We start from the raw sequence: 26,159 nt of genomic DNA, 5'->3' as shown, positions 1-26,159 counted from the left end.
AGTCAGCGATGAAGTAAAAAAAGGGATGAATTGTCAAATTCTCAAAAAACTTACTGGGTGGTTTGCACCAACGTTGAAATTGATTTTAGATTAAGGTTAAATTAATACTAGGATTAATTAAAAGCTTGGTTTAAAGTTTGATTAATAGATAAAACCTGGATTTAACCAGTTTAATAGTTAATCCATGTTGGTGCTACCCATCCATGATGTCCAAAACAAATATCTTTAACAGTCTATAGTGCAGAGAACGGCTGTGGGGCTCAAACCAGGGATGCCTAACCCCAAAGGACAAATACACTAACCACAACCCCAAGAAGAGTTGACCGTATGAAAGCCAGGTGTAATAATGTCCTTACAGGTACGCAGGGCCCAGGTGTGGGCGTGGACTGAGTAACCGTGGTGACGGCTCTGCCAGATGTCGTCGATGCGCTGGACTCGGTGGTTGCCGAGGACGACGAGGGAGCCTCTTGAGTTCCGTTGTCTCCTTGTGTCGAGTCACCAGGCTGGGCTGGAGGGAGGAGAGACATCCCAACATTATGGATAAAAACGGTCCCCCCAACAGCAGGACTAACACACAGGTGTTGACCAATCAGATCTGTTGACAATAATTGGGCAAACAAATAAATAAATTGGGCTGCCTGTGTAAAACGCAGCATAAGGGACAACTTCCCAGACCCAAATTAAAACCGATTCCTTACGGAGATTCATCTTCGCAGTCTAGGACCAGACTCAATCTGTGTCCGGAAAAATCTTTCCTATTATACATGTAAGGGTTCATACACATTTTCAAAGATGGAATTTCATTACTTTTCCATGAGCAGCAACTGGCAGCGTCTCGAAGTACGTATACACAAAAAATAAGGAGTTTGGTATCGCCACCGGGAGGCTGTTCTCTGATCCCATGTGGTATCGCCACCGGGAGGCTGTTCTCTGATCCCATGTGGCATCGCCACCGGGAGGCTGTTCTCTGATCCCATGTGGCATCGCCACCGGGAGGCTGTTCTCTGATCCCATGTGGTATCGCCACCGGGAGGCTGTTCTCTGATCCCATGTGGTATCGCCACTGGGAGGCTGTTCTCTGATCCCATGTGGTATCGACACCGGGAGGCTGTTCTCTGATCCCATGTGGTATCGACACTGGGAGGCTGTTCTCTGATCCCATGTGGTGTCGACACTGGGAGGCTGTTCTCTGATCCCATGTGGTATCGACACCGCGAGGCTGTTCTCTGATCCCATGTGGGTATCGACACCGCGAGGCTGTTCTCTGATCCCTGTTCTCTGATCCCATGTGGTATCGCCACCGGGAGGCTGTTCTCTGATCCCATGTGGTATCGACACCGCGAGGCTGTTCTCTGATCCCTGTTCTCTGATCCCATGTGGTATCGCCACCGGGAGGCTGTTCTCTGATCCCATGTGGTATCGACACTGGGAGGCTGTTCTCTGATCCCATGTGGTATCGACACTGGGAGGCTGTTCTCTGATCCCATGTGGGTATCGACACTGGGAGGCTGTTCTCTGATCCCATGTGGGTATCGCCACTGGGAGGCTGTTCTCCCATGTGGTATCGCCACTGGGAGGCTGTTCTCTGATCCCATGTGGTATCGCCACAGGGAGGCTGTTCTCTGATCCCATGTGGTATCGCCACTGGGAGGCTGTTCTCTGATCCCATGTGGTATCGCCACTGGGAGGCTGTTCTCTGATCCCTGTTCTCTGATCCCATGTGGTATCGACACCGGGAGGCTGTTCTCTGATCCCATGTGGTATCGCCACCGGGAGGCTGTTCTCTGATCCCATGTGGGTATCGACACCGCAAGGCTGTTCTCTGATCCCATGTGGTATCGACACCGGGAGGCTGTTCTCTGATCCCTGATCCCATGTGGTATCGACACCGGGAGGCTGTTCTCTGATCCCATGTGTTCTCTGATCCCATGTGGTATCGACACCGGGAGGCTGTTCTCTGATCCCATGTGGTATCGCCACTGGGAGGCTGTTCTCTGATCCCTGTTCTCTGATCCATGTGGGTATCGCCACCGGGAGGCTGTTCTCTGATCCCATGTGGGTATCGACACAGCGAGGCTGTTCTCTGATCCCATGTGGGTATCGACACAGCGAGGCTGTTCTCTGATCCCATGTGGGTATCGACACAGCGAGGCTGTTCTCTGATCCCTGTTCTCTGATCCCTGTTCTCTGATCCCATGTACCAACTCCCGTTGTTCTGCAAGGCACTGTACATCCAATAAAGTAGAATACCTGTTAGGTAACTGTATAAAACACATACATTCAAACCCATTATCTCTCCCGGAGGATGGTGGACCACCCATTATCTCTCCCGGAGGATGGTGTCCCACGCATTATCTCACCTGGAGGATGTGTTTTATGCCTTTTGAAATAATTAGCTCATTCAATATATCAAAAGATCAAATGGCTATGGTAAGCTACAAATCATTTTATTCAGCTGAAGCCCACAAATAAGTCTTCAGAAAATGTAGCTTTTCTAGTTCGGTCATATGTATCTTAGTTACCTTTGAACTAAGTGTTCACCTTGTAGGCTGACTAGCATCTATTGAGTTGCAATGTCCCATACATTGGATGACCAAACCAACTGGAAGGATCTACAAAACAGGTTGGAGAGACATCCAGAAGAAATGGCAACATCTGGGATCTTCTCCCAGACCTGGACTAAAGCATCCGCCAACTCCTGGACAGTCTGTGGTGCAACGTGGCGTTGGTGGATAGAGCGAGATATGATGTCCCAGATGTGCTCAATTGGATTCAGGTCTGGGGAACGGGCGGGCCAGTCCATAGCATCAATGCCTTCCTCTTGCAGGAACTGCTGACACACTCCAGTCACATGAGGTCTAGCATTGTCTTGCATTAGGAGGAACCCAGGGCCAACCGAACCAGCATATGGTCTCACAAGGGGTCTGAGGATCTCATCTCGGTACCTAATGGCAGTCAGGCTACCTCTGGCGAGCACATAGAAATGCCACCCCAGGACCCCACGACTGACCCACAGCCAAACCGGTCATGCTGGAGGATGTTGCAGGCAGCAGAACGTTCTCCACGGCGTCGCCAGAGTCTGTCACGTGCTCAGTGTGAACCTGCTTTCATCTGTGAAGAGCACAGGGCGCCAGTGACGAATTTGCCAATCTTGGTGTTCTCTGGCAATTGCCAAACTTCCTGCACGGTGTTGGGCTGTAAGCACAACCCCCACCTGTGGACATCGGGCCCTCATACCACCCTCATGGAGTCATTTTGCAGGGCTCTGGCAGTGCTCCTCCTGCTCCTCCTTGCACAAAGGCGGAGGTAGCGGTCCTGCTGATGGGTTATTGCCCTCCTACGGCCTCCTCCACGTCTCCTGATGTACTGGCCTGTCTCCTGGTAGCTCTGGACACTACGCTGACAGACACAGCAAACCTTGCCACATCTCGCATTGATGTGCCATCCTGGATGAGCTGCACTACCTGAGCCACTTGTGTGGGTTATAGACTCCGTCTCATGCTACCACTAGAGTGAAAGCACCGCCAGCATTCAAAAGTGACTAAAACATCAGCCAGGAAGCATAGGAACTGAGAAGTGGTCTGTGGTCACCACCTGCAGAACCACTCCTTTATTGGGGGTGTCTTGCTAATTGCCTATAATTTCCACCTGTTGTCTATTCCATTTGCACAACAGCATGTGAAATTTATTGTCAATCAGTGTTGCTTCCTAAGTGGACAGTTTGATTTCACAGAAGTGTGATTGACTTGGAGTTACATTGTGTTGTTTAAGTGTTCCCTTTATTTTTTTGAGCAGTGTATATTGTATGACTGTCATTCATATTCCATTCACCCAGTTCAATGTAAGAGTGACAGGTTTAGGCTACTGTCATTCAAATTCACCCAGTTCAATGTAACAGTGACAGGTTTAGGTTACTAGCATTCATATTCCATTCACCCAGTTCGATAGGTTTAGGCTACTACATGACTCTAATTTTCCCCTATACCCATTACGAGGTTTCTAAAAGCCTATGAATAAAAGATTACAACGTAGGTGCACACAGGTCGAGAGACAAATTTGAGGCGACCGACAGTGACATTCAATATTTCCTTGCACACTCTTGCCTTGTTATCTAGCTGATCTGGGGGTGTAATCATTAGTCCAACTGTTGCAAACGAGAGTTTCTATTGGACAAACACAGAGAAAGAGTTTCTATACCTACTTCCGGCGCCGACAGAGATGGCCGCCTCGCTTCGCGTTCCTAGGAAACTATGCAGTTTTTTGTTATTTTACGTGTTATTTCTTACATTAGTACCCCAGGTCATCTTAGGTTTCATTACATACAGTCGAGAAGAACTACTGAATATAAGATCAGCGTCAACTCACCATCAGTACGACCAAGAATATGTTTTCCGCGACGCGGATCCTGTGTTCTTGCCTTACAAACAGGATAACGGAATGGATCGCATGCAGCGACCCAAGGAAACGACTCCGAAAAAGAGGGAAACGTAGCGGTCTTCTCGTCAGACTCAGGACAAGGGCACATCACGCACCACTCCCCAGCATTCTTCTTGCCAATGTCCAGTCTCTTGACAACAAGGTTGATGAAATCCGAGCAAGGGTAGCATTCCAGAGGGACATCAGAGACTGCAACGTTCTCTGCTTTACGGAAACATGGCTCACTGGAAAGACGCTATCCGGTGCGGTGCAGCCAACGGGTTTCTCCACGCATCGCGCCGACAGAAACAAACATCTTTCTGGTAAGAAGAGTGGCGGGGGCGTATGCCTCATGACTAACGAGACATGGTGTGATGAAGGAAACATACAGGAACTCAAATCCTTCTGTTCACCTGATTTAGAATTCCTCACAATCAAATGTAGACCGCATTATCTTCCAAGAGAATTCTCTTCGATTATAATCACAGCCGTATATATCCCCCAAGCAGACACATCGATGGCTCTGAACTAACTTTATTTAACTCTTTGCAAACTGGAAACCATTTATCCGGAGGCTGCATTCATTGTAGCTGGGGATTTTAACAAAGCTAATCTGAAAACAAGACTCCCTAAATTTTATCAGCATATCGATTGCGCAACCAGGGGTGGTAAAACCTTGGATCATTGTTACTCTAACTTCCGCGACGCATATAAGGCCCTGCCCCGCCCCCCTTTCGGAAAAGCTGACCACGACTCCATTTTGTTGATCCATGCCTACAGGCAGAAACTTAAACAAGAGGCTCCCACGCTGAGGTCTGTCCAACGCTGGTCAGACCAAGCTGACTCCACACTCCAAGACTGCTTCCATCACGTGGACTGGGACATGTTTCGTATTGCGTGCGAGTTCATTAGAACGTGCGTTGAAGATGTCGTTCCCATAGCAACGATAAAAACATTCCCTAACCAGAAACCGTGGATTGATGGCAGCATTCGCGTGAAACTGAAAGCGCAAACCACTGCTTTTAATCAGGGCAAGGTGTCTGGCAACATGACCAAATACAAACAGTGCAGCTATTCCCTCCGCAAGGCTATTAAACAAGCTAAGCGTCAGTACAGAGACAAAGTGGAATCTCAATTCAACGGCTCAGACACAAGAGGCATGTGGCAGGGTCTACAGTCAATCACGGACTACACGAAGAAACCCAGCCCAGTCACGGACCAGGATGTCTTGCTCCGAGGCAGACTAAATAATTTTTTTGCCCGCTTTGAGGACAATACAGTGCCACTGACACGGCCTGCAACGAAAACATGCGGTCTCTCCTTCACTGCAGCCGAGGTGAGTAAGACATTTAAACGTGTTAACCCTCGCAAGGCTGCAGGCCCAGACGGCATCCCCAGCCGCGCCCTCAGAGCATGCGCAGACCAGCTGGCCGGTGTGTTTACGGACATATTCAATCAATCCCTATACCAGTCTGCTGTTCCACATGCTTCAAGAGGGCCACCATTGTTCCTGTTCCCAAGAAAGCTAAGGTAACTGAGCTAAACGACTACCGCCCCGCCCCGTAGCACTCACTTCCGTCATCATGAAGTGCTTTGAGAGACTAGTCAAGGACCATATCACCTCCACCCTACCTGACACCCTAGACCCACTCCAATTTGCTTACCGCCCAAATAGGTCCACAGACGATGCAATCTCAACCACACTGCACACTGCCCTAATCCACCTGGACAAGAGGAATACCTATGTGAGAATGCTGTTCATCGACTACAGCTCGGCATTCAACACCATAGTACCCTCCAACCTCGTCATCAAGCTCGAGACCCTGGGTCTCGACCCCGCCCTGTGCAACTGGGTACTGGACTTCCTGACGGGCCGCCCCAGGTGGTGAGGGTAGGCAACAACATCTCCTCCCGCTGATCCTCAACACGGGGCCCCACAAGGGTGCGTTCTGAGCCCTCTCCTGTACTCCCTGTTCACCCACGACTGCGTGGCCACGCACGCCTCCAACTCAATCATCAAGTTTGCGGACGACACAACAGTGGTAGGCTTGATTACCAACAACGACGAGACGGCCTACAGGGAGGAGGTGAGGGCCCTCGGAGTGTGTTTTCAGGAAAATAACCTCACACTCCACGTCAACAAAACTAAGGAGATGATTGTGGACTTCAGGAAACAGCAGAGGGAACACCCCCCTATCCACATCGATGGAACAGTAGTGGAGAGGGTAGCAAGTTTTAAGTTCCTCGGCATACACATCACAGACAAACTGAATTGGTCCACTCACACTGACAGCGTTGTGAAGAAGGCGCAGCAGCGCCTCTTCAACCTCAGGAGGCTGAAGAAATTCGGCTTGTCACCAAAAGCACTCACAAACTTCTACAGATGCACAATCGAGAGCATCCTGGCGGGCTGTATCACCGCCTGGTACGGCAACTGCTCCGCCCTCAACCGTAAGGCTCTCCAGAGGGTAGTGAGGTCTGCACAACGCATCACCGGGGGCAAACTACCTGCCCTCCAGGACACCTACACCACCCGATGTTACAGGAAGGCCATAAAGATCATCAAGGACATCAACCACCCGAACCACTGCCTGTTCACCCCGCTATCATCCAGAAGGCGAGGTCAGTACAGGTGCATCAAAGCTGGGACCGAGAGACTGAAAAACAGCTTCTATCTCAAGGCCATCAGACTGTTAAACAGCCACCACTAACATCGAGTGGCTGCTGCCAACATACTGTCATTGACACTGACCCAACTCCAGCCACTTTAATAATGGGAATTGATGGGAAATGTTGTAAATATATCACTAGCCACTTTAAACAATGCTACCTTATATAATGTTACTTACCCTACATTATTCATCTCATATGCATACGTATATACTGTACTCTACATCATCGACTGCATCCTTATGTAATACATGTATCAGTAGCCACTTTAACTATGCCACTTTGTTTACTTTGTCTACATTCTCATCTCATATGTATATACTGTACTCGATACCATCTACTGTATGCTGCTCTGTACCATCACTCATTCATATATCCTTATGTACATATTCTTTATCCCCTTACACTGTGTATAAGACAGTAGTTTTGGAATTGTTAGTTAGATTACTTGTTGGTTATCACTGCATTGTCGGAACTAGAAGCACAAGCATTTCGCTACACTTGCATTAACATCTGCTAACCATGTGTATGTGACAAATACAATTTGATATTGGACAAACACAGAGAGAGAGAGTTTCTATTGGACAAACACAGAGAGAGAGAGTTTCTATTGGACAAACACAGAGAGAGAGAGTTTCTATTGGACAAACACAGAGAGAGAGAGTTTCTATTGGACAAACACAGAGAGAGAGAGAGTTTCTATTGGACAAACACACAGAGAGAGAGAGTTTCTATTGGACAAACACAGAGAGAGAGAGTTTCTATTGGACAAACACAGAGAGAGAGAGAGTTTCTATTGGACAAACACAGAGAGAGAGAGTTTCTATTGGACAAACACACAGAGAGAGAGAGAGTTTCTATTGGACAAACACACAGAGAGAGAGAGAGTTTCTATTGGACAAACACACAGAGAGAGAGAGTTTCTATTGGACAAACACACAGAGAGAGAGAGTTTCTATTGGACAAACACAGAGAGAGAGTTTCTATTGGACAAACACAGAGAGAGAGAGTTTCTATTGGACAAACACAGAGAGAGAGAGAGTTTCTATTGGACAAACACAGAGAGAGAGAGAGTTTCTATTGGACAAACACAGAGAGAGAGAGAGTTTCTATTGGACAAACACAGAGAGAGAGAGAGTTTCTATTGGACAAACACAGAGAGAGAGAGTTTCTATTGGACAAACACGGAGAGAGAGAGAGTTTCTATTGGACAAACACAGAGAGAGAGAGAGTTTCTATTGGACAAACACAGAGAGAGAGTTTCTATTGGACAAACACGGAGAGAGAGAGAGTTTCTATTGGACAAAGACAGAGAGAGAGAGAGTTTCTATTGGACAAACACAGAGAGAGAGAGAGTTTCTATTGGACAAACACAGAGAGATAGAGTTTCTATTGGACAAACAGAGAGAGAGAGAGTTTCTATTGGACAAACACACAGAGAGAGAGAGTTTCTATTGGACAAACACACAGAGAGAGAGAGTTTCTATTGGACAAACACAGAGAGAGAGAGAGTTTATATTGGACAAACACAGAGAGAGAGAGTTTCTATTGGACAAACACAGAGAGAGAGAGAGAGTTTCTATTGGACAAACACACAGAGAGAGAGAGTTTCTATTGGACAAACACAGAGAGATAGAGTTTCTATTGGACAAACAGAGAGAGAGAGAGTTTCTATTGGACAAACACACAGAGAGAGAGAGTTTCTATTGGACAAACACACAGAGAGAGAGAGTTTCTATTGGACAAACACAGAGAGAGAGAGTTTCTATTGGACAAACACAGGTATGTTTTTTTTTATACCCGTGTTGTTCCGTTTGCTTCTGTTGAATAAAACGTTTTTTTTTCTCCCCCCAACAGAATTGACGGAATGAATACACCCCTGATCACGTGTGAAACACAGTTCACTTTCATAGCAGCCACGTTGTATCGACACCGGGAGTGACAATTTGCAGCCACGTTGTATTCCTTCTATGCACTCTCTTCCTCTCACCTTTTCCACTCCCTTGAGGACTTCAATGCACAACACATCAGCTGTTTGTGACCAGGCAAAAAAAAAAAATATATAATATATATATATATATATACTTTAACCATATTAGTTAAAGTAACATCATAGTCAGCATTGCTAATATAACTAATGCATTAGTAAACCCGCTACAATCACGCAGTAACGTTAGCTTGACTTGGAAGAGTTCCAGTGTGTTAGAAAGTCATAGCCTGTTAGCTAACATAACATCCAGGGTGTTTCAGTAGGCTAAACTACCTAGCGGCATTTGCTAGCTACGTAAGTGAAAGAAAGTGAGAAAAATAAATAAATACAAAATCTCTCTATTTCCACTCTTGCTTCTCCTTCATTTTGGAAGAAATTAATTTGTTCATAACTGTTCAACTATTGTCTTTCTCTATCTTTGAGTCAACTACACACCACATTTTATACACTGCAGTGCTAGCTAGCTGTAGCTTATGCTTTCAGTACTAGAATAATTATTGGATCCTTTGATTGGGTGGACAACATCAGTTCATGCTGCAAGAGCTCTGATAGGTTGGAGGACATCCTCTGTAAGTTGTCATATTTACTGTGTAAGTCTATGGAAGGAGGTGAGAACCATGGGCCTCTTAGGGTTTGTATTGATGTCAATGTACCCAGAGGAGGATGGAAGCTAGCTGTCCTCCGGCTACACCAGGTTGCTACCCTACAGAGTGCTGTTGAGGCTACTGTAGACCTTCATTGCAAAATAGTGTGTTTTAATCAATTATTTGGTTATGTGATTATATTTAGGATAGTTTTATCTAAAAATTATAACTTGAATGTTTTACAACTTACATTTTTATGAAAGTCACTGAGGAGGATGGTCCTCCCCTTCCTCCTCTGAGGAGCCTCCACTGGTACAGACACATGCCATAGTTCTAGCTAGGCTACTAACATGCTGCAGTCTGGCTTCGGTTTTTAATGCTTGACAATAAATAGCCCCTCCAAAAAAAGCTGCAACCCCCCCATCTAGGCCTATCACAGCAACTTTTTGAACAGTAGCCTAGGCTGCCTACTCAACGAGGCCTACAACACATTGAGTGCACCATACAACAATGCTGCATTCAACTGCACCAGTGATCCACACAAAAAAAATATATGCATGTTTTACATTTCAAAACGTTACAACAACCTAGCTATGTTTGGTTATTTGGAGTTATGCACACCTGCAAGCATAGCAGCAAAGGCTGGACAAATATAACTGATCTCTTGTTTTTATAATGTTAAAACTTTATTTATAGCATCCTGTGTACATAAGTGGACATTAAAAAAGGGCCACATTTTTTTCTAATAAAACAGAGGCCAGTTTGGATCAGTTGTATGCACTGATCGTAATAATCGTCTATGTCTGGCCCGCGAATTCGTAGCGTTTTCAATATGGCCCGTGTGGTGATTGAGTTTGACACTCCTGCACCAATGTGTCATTTACATCCTGGCTGAGATATATATATCTATATCTACACACACACAAAAGTATGTGGACACCCCTTACATTTAGTGGATTCAGCTATTTCAGCCACACCTGTTGCTGACAGTTGTATAAAATCAAACGCACAGCCATGCAATCTCCATAGACAAACATTGGCAGTAGAATGGCCTTACTGAAGAGCTCAGTGACTTACCAATGTGGCACTGTCCTGTGAGGCCACCTTTTCAACAAGTTAGCTCATCAAATTTCTTCCCTGCTAGATCTGCCCCGGACAACGAAAAGTGCTGAAAGTCGTCTGTTCTTTCGTCCCAATCGATTAACCCCAAATATAGACAGACCCTATGTGTATAATATCAACTTTCGTGCATTGAGCTTGTCTGATGCTTTAAGCTTACGGTTTTATGCCTCAAGAGGGTGCCAGAGATCTAGATAACCAGAATTTTTAAAACTTTAACCTCCTACTGGCTGAAGCATATTTTGGTTAATCAAAATTATATCTAAATGAAAATGATACTAACCTAAAAAGTTACTTCTATTGCCGTTGCAAAACATGGCTTTATGTAGGCTATATTTGACAACAAAAACACTGCAGCCTGCAGGTAGAAAATATCCCGTTTAAAAATAAATATCCTATAAATCAACACTGGCTACACATGGCCTGGCCTGTCTGCAACAAACTTCAAACATTGTATCAACTATTAACTTGGGTCAGGCCCAAAGCTTGCACTAGCAAACTTGCAATATTGTATAAAATATTCTGGGTCCTCAGAGTTTCCCATGCCAGTGAGGTCGGGATAAGTAGCAGTGCTCAACTTGGGCAGGAGCTCGCTCGAGGGATTCCCACCATCCTCAAAATAGTTTTGATATGTCCATTATTATTCTACAATGTATAAAATAGTAAAAATAAAAATAAACACTTGAATGAGTAGGTGTCCCCAAAGTGGACTGGTCCTGTACGTTTGTTTTAGTGGAGCAGTACCACAATCTGGGTCGATCAACAGCCTAACGACCAAACAATCAACTAATTGGGGTCAGCCCTACAGTGCTGTTATTGTGAAGTGGAAATGTCTAGGAGCAACAACGGCTCATTTATACTGCAAAGTGGTAGTCCACACAAGGTCACAGAACCGGATCGCCGAGTCCTGAAGCGCGTAAATTTGTCTGTCCTCGGTTGCAACACTCCCTATTGAGTCCCAAATTGCCTCTGGAACAAACATCAGCACAAGAACTGTTTGTTGGTAGCTTCATGAAATTGGTTTCCATGGGCGAGCAGCCGCACACAAACTTAAGATCACCATGTGCAATGCCAAGCTTCTGCTGTAAAGATCGCGGCCATTGGACTCTGGAGCAGTGGAAACGCGTTCTCTGGAGTGATGAATCACGCTTCACCATCTGGCAGTCCGACGGACAATTGGTTTGGCGGATGACAGGAGAACGCTACCTCCCCCAACGCATAGTGCCAACTGTAAAGTTTGGTGGACGAGGAATAATGGTGTGGGGCTGTTTTTCAGGGTTCAGGCCCCTTCGCTCCAGTGAAGGGAAATCATGAAGCATGACATTCTAGACGATTCTGTGCTTCCAACTTTGTGGGAACAGTTTGGGGAAAGCCCTTTCCTGTTTCAGCATGACAACGCCCCGTGCACAAAGCGAGGTCCATACAGAACTGGATTGTCGAGATCGGTGTGGAAGAACTTGACTGAGCTGCACAGAGCCCTGACTTCAAAAACATTGAACACCTTTTGGGATGAATTGGAACGCCGACTGCGAGCCAGGCCTAATCACTTGTGGATGAATGGAAACAAATCCCTGCAGCAATGTCCCAACATCTAGTGGAAATCCTTCCCAGAAGAGTGGAGGCTGTTATAGCAGCAATGTTCCAACATCTAGTGGAAATCCTTCCCAGAAGAGTGGAGGCTGTTATAGCAGCAATGTTCCTACATCTAGTGGAAAGCCTTCCCAGAAGAGTGGAGGCTGTTATAGCAGCAATGTTCCAACATCTAGTGGAAAGCCTTCCCAGAAGAGTGGAGGCTGTTATAGCAGCAATGTTCCAACATCTAGTGGAAATCCTTCCCTGAAGAGTGGAGGCTGTTATAGCAGCAATGTTCCAACATCTAGTGGAAAGCCTTCCCAGAAGAGTGGAGGCTGTTATAGCAGCAATGTTCCAACATCTAGTGGAAAACCTTCCCAGAAGAGTGGAGGCTGTTATAGCAGCAATGTTCCAACATCTAGTGGAAAGCCTTCCCAGAAGAGTGGAGGCTGTTATAGCAGCAATATTCCAACATCTAGTGGAAAGCCTTCCCAGAAGAGTGGAGGCTGTTATAGCAGCAATGTCCCAACATTTAGTGGAAAACCTTCCCAGAAGAGTGGAGGCTGTTATAGCAGCAAATGTTCCAACATCTAGTGGAAAGCCTTCCCAGAAGAGTGGAGGCTGTTATAGCAGCAATATTCCAACATCTAGTGGAAAGCCTTCCCAGAAGAGTGGAGGCTGTTATAGCAGCAATGTTCCTACATCTAGTGGAAATCCTTCCCAGAAGAGTGGAGGCTGTTATAGCAGCAAATGTTCCAACATCTAGTGGAAAGCCTTCCCAGAAGAGTGGAGGCTGTTATAGCAGCAATATTCCAACATCTAGTGGAAATCCTTCCCAGAAGAGTGGAGGCTGTTATAGCAGCAATGTTCCAACATCTAGTGGAAAGCCTTCCCAGTAGAGTGGAGGCTGTTATAGCAGCAATGTTCCTACATCTAGTGGAAAGCCTTCCCAGAAGACTGGAGGCTGTTATAGCAGCAATGTTCCAACATCTAGTGGAAAGCCTTCCCAGAAGAGTGGAGGCTGTTATAGCAGCAATATTCCAACATCTAGTGGAAAGCCTTCCCAGAAGAGTGGAGGCTGTTATAGCAGCAATGTTCCAACATCTAGTGGAAAGCCTTCCCAGAAGAGTGGAGGCTGTTATAGCAGCAATGTTCCAACATCTAGTGGAAAGCCTTCCCAGAAGAGTGGAGGCTGTTATAGCAGCAATATTCCAACATCTAGTGGAAAGCCTTCCCAGAAGAGTGGAGGCTGTTATAGCAGCAATGTCCCAACATTTAGTGGAAAACCTTCCCAGAAGAGTGGAGGCTGTTATAGCAGCAAATGTTCCAACATCTAGTGGAAAGCCTTCCCAGAAGAGTGGAGGCTGTTATAGCAGCAATGTTCCAACATCTAGTGGAAAGCCTTCCCAGAAGAGTGGAGGCTGTTATAGCAGCAATGTTCCTACATCTAGTGGAAATCCTTCCTAGAAGAGTGGAGGCTGTTATAGCAGCAATGTTCCAATATCTAGTGGAAAGCCTTCCCAGAAGAGTGGAGGCTGTTATAGCAGCAATGTTCCAACATCTAGTGGAAATCCTTCCTAGAAGAGTGGAGGCTGTTATAGCAGCAAAGGGGGGGACCAACTCCATATTAATGCCCGTGATTTTGGAATGAGAAGTTGGATGAGCAGCTGTCCACTACATGACCAGCTGTCCACTACATGACCAGCTGTCCACTACATGACCAGCTGTCCACTACATGACCAGCTGTCCACTACATGACCAGCTGTCCACTACATGACCAGCTGTCCACTACATGAGCAGCTGTCCACTACATGAGCAGCTGTCCACTACATGAGCAGCTGTCCACTACATGAGCAGCTGTCCACTACACGACCAGCTGTCCACTAAGACTGGACTGTTACCAGCTGTCCACTACACGACCAGCTGTCCACTGTTACACGACCAGCTGTCCACTACACCCAGCTGTCCACTACACCACCAGCTGTCCACTACACACCAGCTGTCCACTACACCCACCAGCTGTCCACTAACGACCAGCTGTCCACTACACGCCCAGCTTTGTCCACTTGGACGACCAGCTGTCCACTACATGACCAGCTGTCCACTACACGACCAGCTGTCCACTACACGACCAGCTGTCCACTACACGACCAGCTGTCCACTACACGACCAGCTGTCCACTACATGACCAGCTGTCCACTACATGACCAGCTGTCCACTACATGACCAGCTGTCCACTACATGACCAGCTGTCCACTACATGACCAGCTGTCCACTACATGACCAGCTGTCCACTACATGACCAGCTGTCCACTACATGACCAGCTGTCCACTACATGACCAGCTGTCCACTACACGACCAAAAGTATGTTGATTTTTATTTGATTAATAAAATATTTTAAAACTGTGCTTAAATAAATGACATTAAATAAATTTCCATGACTTTTCCGATTTGATAATTTCCCCAAACTTTCCAGGCCTGGGAAAAAAAACATTTTCAAATACAATGACCTTTCCACGACCCTGACTGTACCGACCCTGACTGTACCGACCCTGACCGTGCCGGCCCTGACTGTGCCGACCCTGACCGTGCCGGCCCTGACCGTGCCGGCCCTGACCGTGCCGACCCTGACCGTGCCGGCCCTGACCGTACCAGCCCTGACCGTACCAACCCTGACTGTACCAGCCCTGACTGTACCAACCCTGACTGTACCAACCCTGACTGTACCAACCCTGACTGTACCAACCCTGACTGTACCAACCCGAATCTGTCAACAGTCATGTGGATAGACAACAGTAGGTCCTACCTGTGTTACAGTCATGCTCAGTGGATAGACAACAGTAGGTCCTACCTGTGGTAGCTGTGTTACAGTCATGCTCAGTGGATAGACAACAGTAGGTCCTACCTGTGGTACCTGTGTTACAGTCATGCTCAGTGGATAGACAACAGTAGGTCCTACCTGTGGTACAGTCATGCTCAGTGGATAGACAACAGTAGGTCCTACCTGTGGTAGCGGTGTTACAGTCATGCTCAGTGGATAGACAACAGTAGGTCCTACCTGTGGTAGCTGTGTTACAGTCATGCTCAGTGGATAGACAACAGTAGGTCCTACCTGTGGTAGCGGTGTTACAGTCATGCTCAGTGGATAGACAACAGTAGGTCCTACCTGTGGTAGCTGTGTTACAGTCATGCTCAGTGGATAGACAACAGTAGGTCCTACCTGTGTTACAGTCATGCTCAGTGGATAGACAACAGTAGGTCCTACCTGTGGTAGCGGTGTTACAGTCATGCTCAGTGGATAGACAACAGTAGGTCCTACCTGTGTTACAGTCATGCTCAGTGGATAGACAACAGTAGGTCCTACCTGTGTTACAGTCATGCTCAGTGGATAGACAACAGTAGGTCCTACCTGTGGTAGCTGTGTTGGTCGTCCCCGTTTCGTGTGTTTCGCACGGTGGATTGGAACACACCCTCTGGACCGTGCCCGTCCCTGTCAGGTTGGACGTAGTCTGAGACGGGGTGTTGGTGGTTCCCGTTTCGTGCGTTTCACACGGAGGATTGGAACAGACCCTCTGCACTGTCCCTGTAGTCTGCCCGATGCCAATACTGGAGTTGGCCTGCGTCGACGTAGTGGTAGTGCCAGTCTCGTGCGTTTCACAAGGTGGATTGGAGCAGACAGGAGAGGTGAGGGGGATCCTCCTCCTCCTCCTCCACTGGATGACTTGCTCTGGTTATCTGAGGACGAGGAGCTGAGAGTCATGCCCATCTGGTCAGAGCCCATGTTAGAGCGTGCGGTGGTGGAGGTGTAGGTGGTCCCTGTTCTCAGAGTCTCCGGTCGTAGCACCCCGGGCACAGAGCTGGTACCAGAAACAGACGAGGGGGAGAGGTCTCCGGAGGAGGAGGGGGGCGGAGAGGACGGGGGATCAGACCCGCTAGTGTTGTTGTTGGTTACGCAGGAGCCTTGTTGTTGCTGGTTGGATCCCATGTTACAGCTGGCGGTGGTCTGGGTGTTGGTGGTACCTGTATCGTGGGTCTCGGACGGGGGGTTGGTGCACACCTGCTGTACCTGGCCCATGTTGGAGGACGCGGTCGTTTGAGTGTTGGTGGTGCCGGTCTCGTGGGTCTCGCAGGGGGGGTTTGAGCACACCCTCTCCACCCCACCATTACCAGTCATGTTAGCGGAGGCCGTGGTAGCTGTATTGGTGGTGCCGGTCTCGTGGGTCTCGCAGGGGGGGTTTGAGCAGACCAGGGTCACGGTGCCTGGGTCGCCTGCCTCAGGCTGGGTGGAGGAGGGGTCGGCGGAGGTGGGGGACGACAGGATGGAGACAGGAAGGTCATGGACAGGCTGCGCCTCCACACCGCTAGGGGAAGTGATTAAGGTCACCTGGGTGGCCTGGCCTCCTGCCTGGCCTCCTGCCTGGAGGACAGAGATGCAAGAGGTCAATTAAACAACTTAATACAATTCAATCTAGCCATTATAATTAAGAAAAATGTATATAAAATGGAATGTTATGTCACTCCGAGTTTTATGTTTTCATGGTGGCATGTTTGAACAGAAAAATAACTTCCACAGTTCATACAAGAATCACTGCAACGTCTCCCGGACGTATCCTAGTCAGCTTGGTGTCAACTTGGCGTCTCCCGGACGTATCCTAGTCAGCTTGGTGTCAACTTGGCGTCTCCCGGACATATCCTAGTCAGCTTGGTGTCAACCAGACGTATCCTAGTCAGCTTGGCGTCAACCAGACGTATCCTAGTCAGCTTGGTGTCAACCAGACGTATCCTAGTCAGCTTGGTGTCAACTTGGTGTCTCCCGGACGTATCCTAGTCAGCTTGGTGTCAGCTTGGTGTCTCCCGGACGTATCCTAGTCAGCTTGGTGTCTCCCGGACGTATCCTAGTCAGCTTGGTGTCTCCCGGACGTATCCTAGTCAGCTTGGCGTCTCCCGGACGTATCCTAGTCAGCTTGGCGTCTCCCGGACGTATCCTAGTCAGCTTGGCGTCTCCCTGACGTATCCTAGTCAGCTTGGTGTCAACCAGACGTATCCTAGTCAGCTTGGTGTCACCCGGACGTATCCTAGTCAGCTTGGTGTCTCCCAGGTGTATCAGTCAGCTTGGTGTCTCCCAGGTGTATCAGTCAGCTTGGTGTCTCCCAGGTGTATCAGTCAGCTTGGTGTCTCCCAGGTGTATCAGTCAGCTTGGTGTCTCCCAGGTGTATCAGTCAGCTTGGTGTCTCCCAGGTGTATGCCACCAGGACAAGCTTAGCAGCACATTTAAATGGAAGTCAATCCATTCAGAGTATTAATGACAGCAGTACGTACCTGTGCTAAACTGGACTGACATAGCAAATGTTGTAGATAAAACACTACGGCTGCAATTCTGATCTTTTTATTCACTAATTGGACTCTTGACCAATTAGATTAGCTCTTTTGCCCATAATTGGGCTACCTGTGTAAACGCATCCTACGTCATCTACATAAACTGTACCTGTGCTGCGGAGACAGTGACCTGTCCAGGCAGGGTCGTCATGGTGCCCAAGGTGGTGATAGGAGCAACGGTGGCAACACTTCCTCCTGCCAAGCTGGTCGACACTGTGCCAGTCACCGTACCCAACGTAGTCACACCTGTTCAGAGGGAGAACATTGAATTAGGAATTGATTGACGGCCATTGGTAGCGCTAACAGACTGGTTCCCAGGCTCGTGTAACGGGACTGATGCTGCAAAACAGCACAAGCTAAAGCCTGGCGGTGACCTGTTGATGATTCAATGTGTCGCTAACTAAAATCACATTAAATCACTAACTAAAATCACATTAAATCACTAACTAAAATCACATTAAATCACTACCTAAAATCACATCAAATCACTACCTAAAATCACATCGAATCACTACCTAAAATCACATCAAATCACTACCTAAAATCACATTAAATCACTACCTAAAATCACATTAAATCACTACCTAAAATCACATCAAATCACTACCTAAAATCACATTAAATCACTACCTAAAATCACATTAAATCACTAACTAAAATCACATCGAATCACTAACTAAAATCACATTAAATCACTACCTAAAATCACATTAAATCACTACCTAAAATCACATCAAATCACTACCTAAAATCACATTAAATCACTACCTAAAATCACATCAAATCACTAACTAAAATCATATCAAATACTAACTAAAATCATATCAAATCACTACCTAAAATCATATTAAATCACATCAAATCACTACCTAAAATCACATTAAATCACTACCTAAAATCACATTAAATCACTACCTAAAATCACATTAAATCACTAACTAAAATCACATCAAATCACTACCTAAAATCACATCAAATCACTAACTTAAATCATATTAAATCACTAACTTAAATCATATTAAATCACTAACTAAAATCACATTAAATCACTAACTAAAATCACATTAAATCACTACCTAAAATCACATCAAATCACTACCTAAAATCACATCAAATCACTACCTAAAATCACATTAAATCACTAACTTAAATCATATTAAATCACTACCTAAAATCACATTAAATCACTACCTAAAATCACATCAAATCACTAACTAAAATCACATTAAATCACTAACTAAAATCACATTAAATCACTAACTAAAATCACATTAAATCACTACCTAAAATCACATTAAATCACTACCTAAAATCACATTAAATCACTACCTAAAATCACATCAAATCACTACCTAAAATCACATCAAATCACTAACTAAAATCACATTAAATCACTAACTAAAATCACATTAAATCACTACCTAAAATCACATTAAATCACTACCTAAAATCACATCGAATCACTACCTAAAATCACATTAAATCACTACCTAAAATCACATCAAATCACTACCTAAAATCATATCAAATCACTACCTAAAATCATATTAAATCACATCAAATCACTACCTAAAATCATATTAAATCACATTAAATCACTACCTAAAATCATATTAAATCACTACCTAAAATCACATCGAATCACTACCTAAAATCACATTAAATCACTACCTAAAATCATATCAAATCACTACCTAAAATCATATCAAATCACTACCTAAAATCATATTAAATCACATCAAATCACTACCTAAAATCATATTAAATCACATTAAATCACTACCTAAAATCATATTAAATCACTAACTAAAATCACATTAAATCACTAACTAAAATCATATTTAGAAGCATAACTAGAAATGACTAGCAAAGCTGTGATGAGATTATCACTGAGCTCACTAACCTAAAATCCCATCAAATCAGGGTGGTGAAATCATTTGAATCACCGTACCTAGAAACGTCACCTCCCATGGGGACGGTCCGTAAAATAGTTCCGGGTTGTCCTGGGGCACCCTTCAGCACCACCTGGTAGAAACATAATAATAATAACATAGAGGCCTTATATACAGTAAAATAGTTCCGGGCCGTCCTGGGGCACCCTTCAGCGCAAATTGAGCGCCACCTGGTAGTAACAGAGAATGTATACATGTGCAATATAGGAAATATACACAGTTATTAAATCACTATTCCTCTGAGCAAAATCTCTTAAATCACATACAAATTTAAAATATTAATTATTTTAAAATAATGATTAAATGTTGCTGGACCCAAAAGACAGCTAAATCACTAACAGGAACTAATGGGGATAGCATAAATCCCAGGAAGAGTAGCAAAGCTGTTGATGAGATTAACTAATGGGGATCCATACCTGTGGTTCCCCAGGAAGAGTAGCTGCTGCCTTGGCAGGAACTAATGGGGATCCATAATAAACCCCAGGAAGAGTAGCTGCTGCCTTGGCATGGGGGATCCATCCCCAGGAAGAGTAGTTGCCTTGGCAGGAACCTGGGGATCCACCCTTAAACCCCAGGAAGAAAGCTGCTAATAATAAAACAATGGGGATCCATATAAACCCCAGGAAGAGTAGCTGCTGCCTTGGGGAACTAATGGGGATCCATTAAACCCCAGGAAGAGTACCTGGTAGTAACAGGAAAATGGGGATCCATAATAAACCCCAGGAAGAGTAGCTGTTATTCCTCTGAGCAAGGCTCTTAATGGGGATCCAATTTAAAATAGGAAGAGTATTTTTCAAACTAACTGGGGATCCATAATAAACCCCAGGAAGAGTAGCTGCTGCCTTGGCAGGAACTAATGGGGATCCATAATAAACCCCAGGAAGAGTAGCTGCTGCCTTGGCAGGAACTAATGGGGATCCATAATAAACCCCCAGGAAGAGTAGCTGCTGCCTTGACAGGAACTAATGGGGATCCATAATAAACCCCAGGAAGAGTAGCTGCTGCCTTGGCAGGAACTAATGGGGATCCATAATAAACCCCAGGAAGAGTAGCTGCTGCCTTGACAGGAACTAATGGGGATCCATAATAAACCCCAGGAAGAGTAGCTGCTGCCTTGGCAGGAACTAATGGGGATCCCTAATAAACCCCAGGAAGAGTAGCTGCTGCCTTGACAGGAACTAATGGGGATCCATAATAAACCCCAGGAAGAGTAGCTGCTGCCTTGACAGGAACTAATGGGGATCCATAATAAACCCCAGGAAGAGTAGCTGCTGCCTTGACAGGAACTAATGGGGATCCATAATAAACCCCAGGAAGAGTAGCTGCTGCCTTGGCAGGAACTAATGGGGATCCATAATAAACCCCAGGAAGAGTAGCTGCTGCCTTGACAGGAACTAATGGGGATCCATAATAAACCCCAGGAAGAGTAGCTGCTGCCTTGGCAGGAACTAATGGGGATCCCTAATAAACCCCAGGAAGAGTAGCTGTTGCCTTGACAGGAACTAATGGGGATCCCTAATAAACCCCAGGAAGAGTAGCTGCTGCCTTGGCAGGAACTAATGGGGATCCATAATAAACCCCAGGAAGAGTAGCTGCTGCCTTGGCAGGAACTAATGGGGATCCATAATAAACCCCAGGAAGAGTAGCTGCTGCCTTGACAGGAACTAATGGGGATCCATAATAAACCCCAGGACGAGTAGCTGCTGCCTTGACAGGAACTAATGGGGATCCATAATAAACCCCAGGACGAGTAGCTGTTGCCTTGGCAGGAACTAATGGGGATCCATAATAAACCCCAGGACGAGTAGCTGCTGCCTTGACAGGAACTACCAGTCCGTTTGGATATATGAATAACTGCATCCATCACTAATCTGCTTCACATTGTATTGCATGTTTTTGTCCTGGTTTCTTATAGGTTTTTAGTATCATCTTTCTCTGGTTAGAGCGTATCTGAGCAGCTAACCGATCGCTGCAGCTGTACATAGTCTATTGGTAAATAGCCCACCCATTTTCACCTACCTCATCCCCATACTGTTTTTATTTATTTACTTTTCTGCTCTTTTGCACACCAATATCTCTACCTGTACATGACCATCTGATCATTTATCACCCCAGTGTTAATCTGCTAAATTGTAATTATTTGCCTACCTCCTCATGCCTTTTGCACACATTGTATATAGACCCCCCTTTTTTTTCTACTGTGTTATTGACTTGTTAATTGTTTACTCCATGTGTAACTCTGTGTTGTCTGTTCACACTGCTATGCTTTATCTTGGCCAGGTCGCAGTTGCAAATGAGAACTTGTTCTCAACTAGCCTACCTGGTTAAATAAAGGTGGAATAAAATTTTAAAAAAGAGCGTTGGACTTGTAACCGAAAGGTTACAAATCCCAGAGCTGACAAGGTAAAAATGTGTCGTTCTGCCCCTGAACAAGGCAGTTAACCCACTGTTCCCCTGAACAAGGCAGTTAACCCACTGTTCCCCTGAGCAAGGCAGTTAACCCACTGTTCCCCTGAACAAGGCGGTTAACCCACTGTTCCCCTGAGCAAGGCAGTTAACCCACTGTTCCCCTGAACAAGGCAGTTAACCCACTGTTCCCATGAACAAGGCGGTTAACCCACTGTTCCCCTGAACAAGGCGGTTAACCCACTGTTCCCCTGAGCAAGGCGGTTAACCCACTGTTCCCCTGAACAAGGCGGTTAACCCACTGTTCCCCTGAACAAGGCGGTTAACCCACTGTTCCCCTGAACAAGGCGGTTAACCCACTGTTCCCCTGAACAAGGCGGTTAACCCACTGTTCCCCTGAACAAGGCCCACTGTTCCCCTGAGCAAGGCGGTAACCCACTGTTCCCCTGAACAAGGCGGTTAACCCACTGTTCCCCTGAACAAGGCGGTTAACCCACTGTTCCCCTGAACAACCCACTGTTCCCTGAACAAGGTTAACCCACTGTTCCCCTGAACAAGGCGGTTAACCCACTGTTCCCTGAGCAAGTTCCCTGAACGGTTAACCCACTGTTCCCCTGAGCAACCCACTGTTCCCCTGAGCGGTTAACCCACTGTTCCCTGAGCAAACCCACTGGCGGTTAACCCACTGTTCCCTGAACAAGGCGGTTAACCCACTGTTCCCCTGAACAAGGCGGTTAACCCACTGTTCCCTGAACAGGCGGTTAACCCACTGTTCCCCTGAGCGGTTAACCCACTGTTCCCTGAGCAACCCACTGTTCCCCTGAGCGGTTAACCCACTGTTCCCCTGAACAAGTTCCCTGCGGTTAACCCCACTGTTCCCGAGGCGGAACCCACTGTTCCCTGAGGCGGTTAACCCACTGTTCCCCTGAACAAGGTTCGGTTAACCCACTGTTCCCCTGAACAAACCCACTGTTCCCCTGAACAAGGCGTGTTAACCCACTGTTCCCCTGAACAAGGCGGTTAACCCACTGTTCCCTGAACAAGGCGGTTAACCCACTGTTCCCTGAACAAGGCGGTTAACCCACTGTTCCCCTGAACAAGGCAGTTAACCCACTGAACAAGGCAGTTAACCCACTGTTCCCAAGGCAGTTAACCCACTGAACAAGGCAGTTAACCCACTGTTCCCTGTTCCCCTGAACAAGGCAGTTAACCCACTGTTCCCTGAACAAGGCAGTTAACCCACTGTTCCCCTGAACAAGGCAGTTAACCCACTGTTCCCCTGAACAAGGCAGTTAACCCACTGTTCCCCTGAACAAGGCGGTTAACCCACTGTTCCCCTGAACAAGGCGGTTAACCCACTGTTCCCCTGAACAAGGCGGTTAACCCACTGTTCCCCTGAACAAGGCGGTTAACCCACTGTTCCCCTGAACAAGGCGGTTAACCCACTGTTCCCAAGGCGGTTAACCCACTGTTCCCCTGAACAAGGCGGTTAACCCACTGTTCCCCTGAACAAGGCGGTTAACCCACTGTTCCCCTGAACAAGGCGGTTAACCCACTGTTCCCCTGAACAAGGCCCACTGTTCCCCTGAACCCACTGTTCCCTGAACAAGGCGGTTAACCCACTGTTCCCCTGAACACTGTTCCCCTGAGGCGGTTAACCCACTGTTCCCCTGAACAAGGCGGTTAACCCACTGTTCCCCTGAACAAGGCGGTTAACCCACTGTTCCCCTGAACAAGGCGGTTAACCCACTGTTCCCCTGAACAAACCCACTGTTCCCCTGAGCGGTTAACCCACTGTTCCCCTGAAAGGCAACCCACTGTTCCCTGAACAAGGTTAACCCACTGTTCCCCTGAACAAGGCGGTTAACCCACTGTTCCCTGAACAAGGCGGTTAACCCACTGTTCCCTGAACAAGGCGGTTAACCCACTGTTCCCCTGAGCAAGGCGGTTAACCCACTGTTCCCTGAGCCCACTGTTCCCTGAGGCGGTTAACCCACTGTTCCCCTGAGCAAGGCAGTTAACCCACTGTTCCCTGAACCCACTGTTCCCCTGAGCAAACCCACTGTTCCTAGAACGGTTAACCCACTGTTCCCTGAGCAAGGCGGTTAACCCACTGTTCCCTGAACAAGGCGGTTAACCCACTGTTCCCTGAACAAGGCAGTTAACCCACTGTTCCCCAAGGCAGTGAACAAGGCAGTTAACCCACTGTTCCCCAGTTAACCCACTGTTCCTAGTCACTTGAAAATAAGAATGTGTTCTTAACTGACTTGCCTAGGTAAAAAAAAAAAAAAGTCAAATTTCTGCAGTATTTTACAAAATGTTAGTTTTACTAATGTGAGCCACTCACGTTATGGCTTTTATCATAAAGGGGTTTATTAATGACTTGTACATCCTCTTTACTTGTGTGAGTCCCTGTTGACCAGCCCCAGTTCTGGGCATAGTGCTGATGATCTTGCCTGGTGTTAGTGCACCAGGGTTAAAGGTTAGAGAGGGGATAGAGGGGGGTTGGGGTACCTGTGTGAGTCCCTGTTGACCAGCCCCAGTTCTGGGCATAGTGCTGATGATCTTGCCTGGTGTCCCGGTGCCTGGTGTCATCATCTTAGTGGTAATGATGGTAATGGGGGACTTCATACCACTTCCTGTCACTCCTACCAGACAACAGATTAAAACACATTAGTAAATGTAGTAGGCAAGGGGGAACCCATTTCTGGTATATCAATAAAATAAATCCCAGCACACTTTTGGACTCATTTTGTAGTTACCTGATAAAGTACAATATCATTGGAAATTAATGTTGAAAATTAAATTTATATTCCCGAAAATTACATTGAAAATTATGCCATAGCTAGAACAAGGAGACGGAACAAGGAGACGGAACAAGGAGACTGAACAAGGAGCCAGACGTTTCACCAGATATCTAAACCTGAAGAATCCGGTTGGAATTTCTACTCCCCACCAAATATGGTCATGACAGGAAGCCCAGTGGCCGACAGTGGGAAGAGATGGAACTGGGACAGGAAGAAAATCCCGGCCTCAATACAGATTTCAGTTTTAATGTTTACACTGCATGTAAAGGGGGTTAAATCTATAAGACAAAACTGCAGGTGAAATCCTATGGGTGGTAATGACTACTAGGGGGGCCAATACAATAATCAGGTAGTCTAAAGGTCTACTTCTATGTGTAATCAGGCTAGGCAGTCTATAGGTCTCAGGTAGTCTTCCATGTGTAATCAGGTAGTCTATAGGTCTACTTCTATGTGTCAGGTAGTCATAGGTCTACTTCTATGTAGTCTATAGGTCTCACTTCCATGTGTCATCAGGTAGTCTATAGGTCTACTTCCATGTGTAATCAGGTAGTCTATAGACCTACTTCTATGTGTAATCAGGCCAGGTAGTCTATAGGTCTAGGTAGTCTTAGACTATGTGTTATCAGGTAGTCTATAGGTCTCAGGTAGTCTATAGGTCTACTATGTGTAATCAGGTAGTCTATAGACCTACTTCTATGTGTCATCAGGTAGTCTATAGGTCTACTTCTATGTGTCATCAGGTAGTCTATAGGTCTACTTCAGGTATGTGTTATCAGGTAGTCTATAGACCTACTTCTATGTGTCATCAGGTAGTCTATAGGTCTACTTCTATGTGTAATCAGGTAGTCTATAGGTCTACTTCTATGTGTAATCAGGGCCAGGTAGTCTATAGGTAGTCTATAGTCTACTTCTATGTGTCATCAGGTAGTCTATAGACCTACTTCTAATGTGTAACCAGGCCAGGTAGTCTATAGGTCTACTTCTATGTGTAATCAGGTAGTCTATAGGTGTCATCTAGTCTATAAGTCTATGTGTCATCAGGTAGTCTATAGGTCTACTTCTATGTGTTATCAGGTAGTCTATAGACCTACTTCTATGTGTCATCAGGTAGTCTATAGGTCTAGTCTTCTATGTGTAATCAGGTAGTCTATAGACCTACTTCTATGTGTAATCAGGTAGTCTATAGACCTACTTCTATGTGTAATCAGGTAGTCTATAGACCTACAGGTTCTATGTGTCATCAGGTAGTCTATAGACCTACTTCTA

At 46.2% G+C, this 26,159-nt stretch overlaps 1 protein-coding gene across 1 annotated transcript in view; it reads right to left on the bottom strand.

The window, feature by feature from the left end:
* The window catches only part of LOC115121975 (host cell factor 1-like), an 81,941-nt gene that overhangs the window by 21,793 nt on the left and 33,989 nt on the right, over window positions 1–26,159 (bottom strand). Inside the window, 6 exon segments of the mRNA XM_065005136.1 lie at window positions 357–508; window positions 15,762–16,043; window positions 16,046–16,769; window positions 17,838–18,047; window positions 19,688–19,753; window positions 24,601–24,734. Of these exon segments, the coding sequence (XP_064861208.1) occupies window positions 357–508; window positions 15,762–16,043; window positions 16,046–16,769; window positions 17,838–18,047; window positions 19,688–19,753; window positions 24,601–24,734 (1,568 nt within the window).

This window comes from Oncorhynchus nerka, linkage group LG20, assembly GCF_034236695.1.
Source record: "Oncorhynchus nerka isolate Pitt River linkage group LG20, Oner_Uvic_2.0, whole genome shotgun sequence".
Classification (NCBI taxonomy): Eukaryota; Metazoa; Chordata; class Actinopteri; order Salmoniformes; family Salmonidae; genus Oncorhynchus; species Oncorhynchus nerka.
Note: the sequence above shows the minus strand (reverse complement) of the source record. Positions and strands in the feature narration are given on the sequence as shown.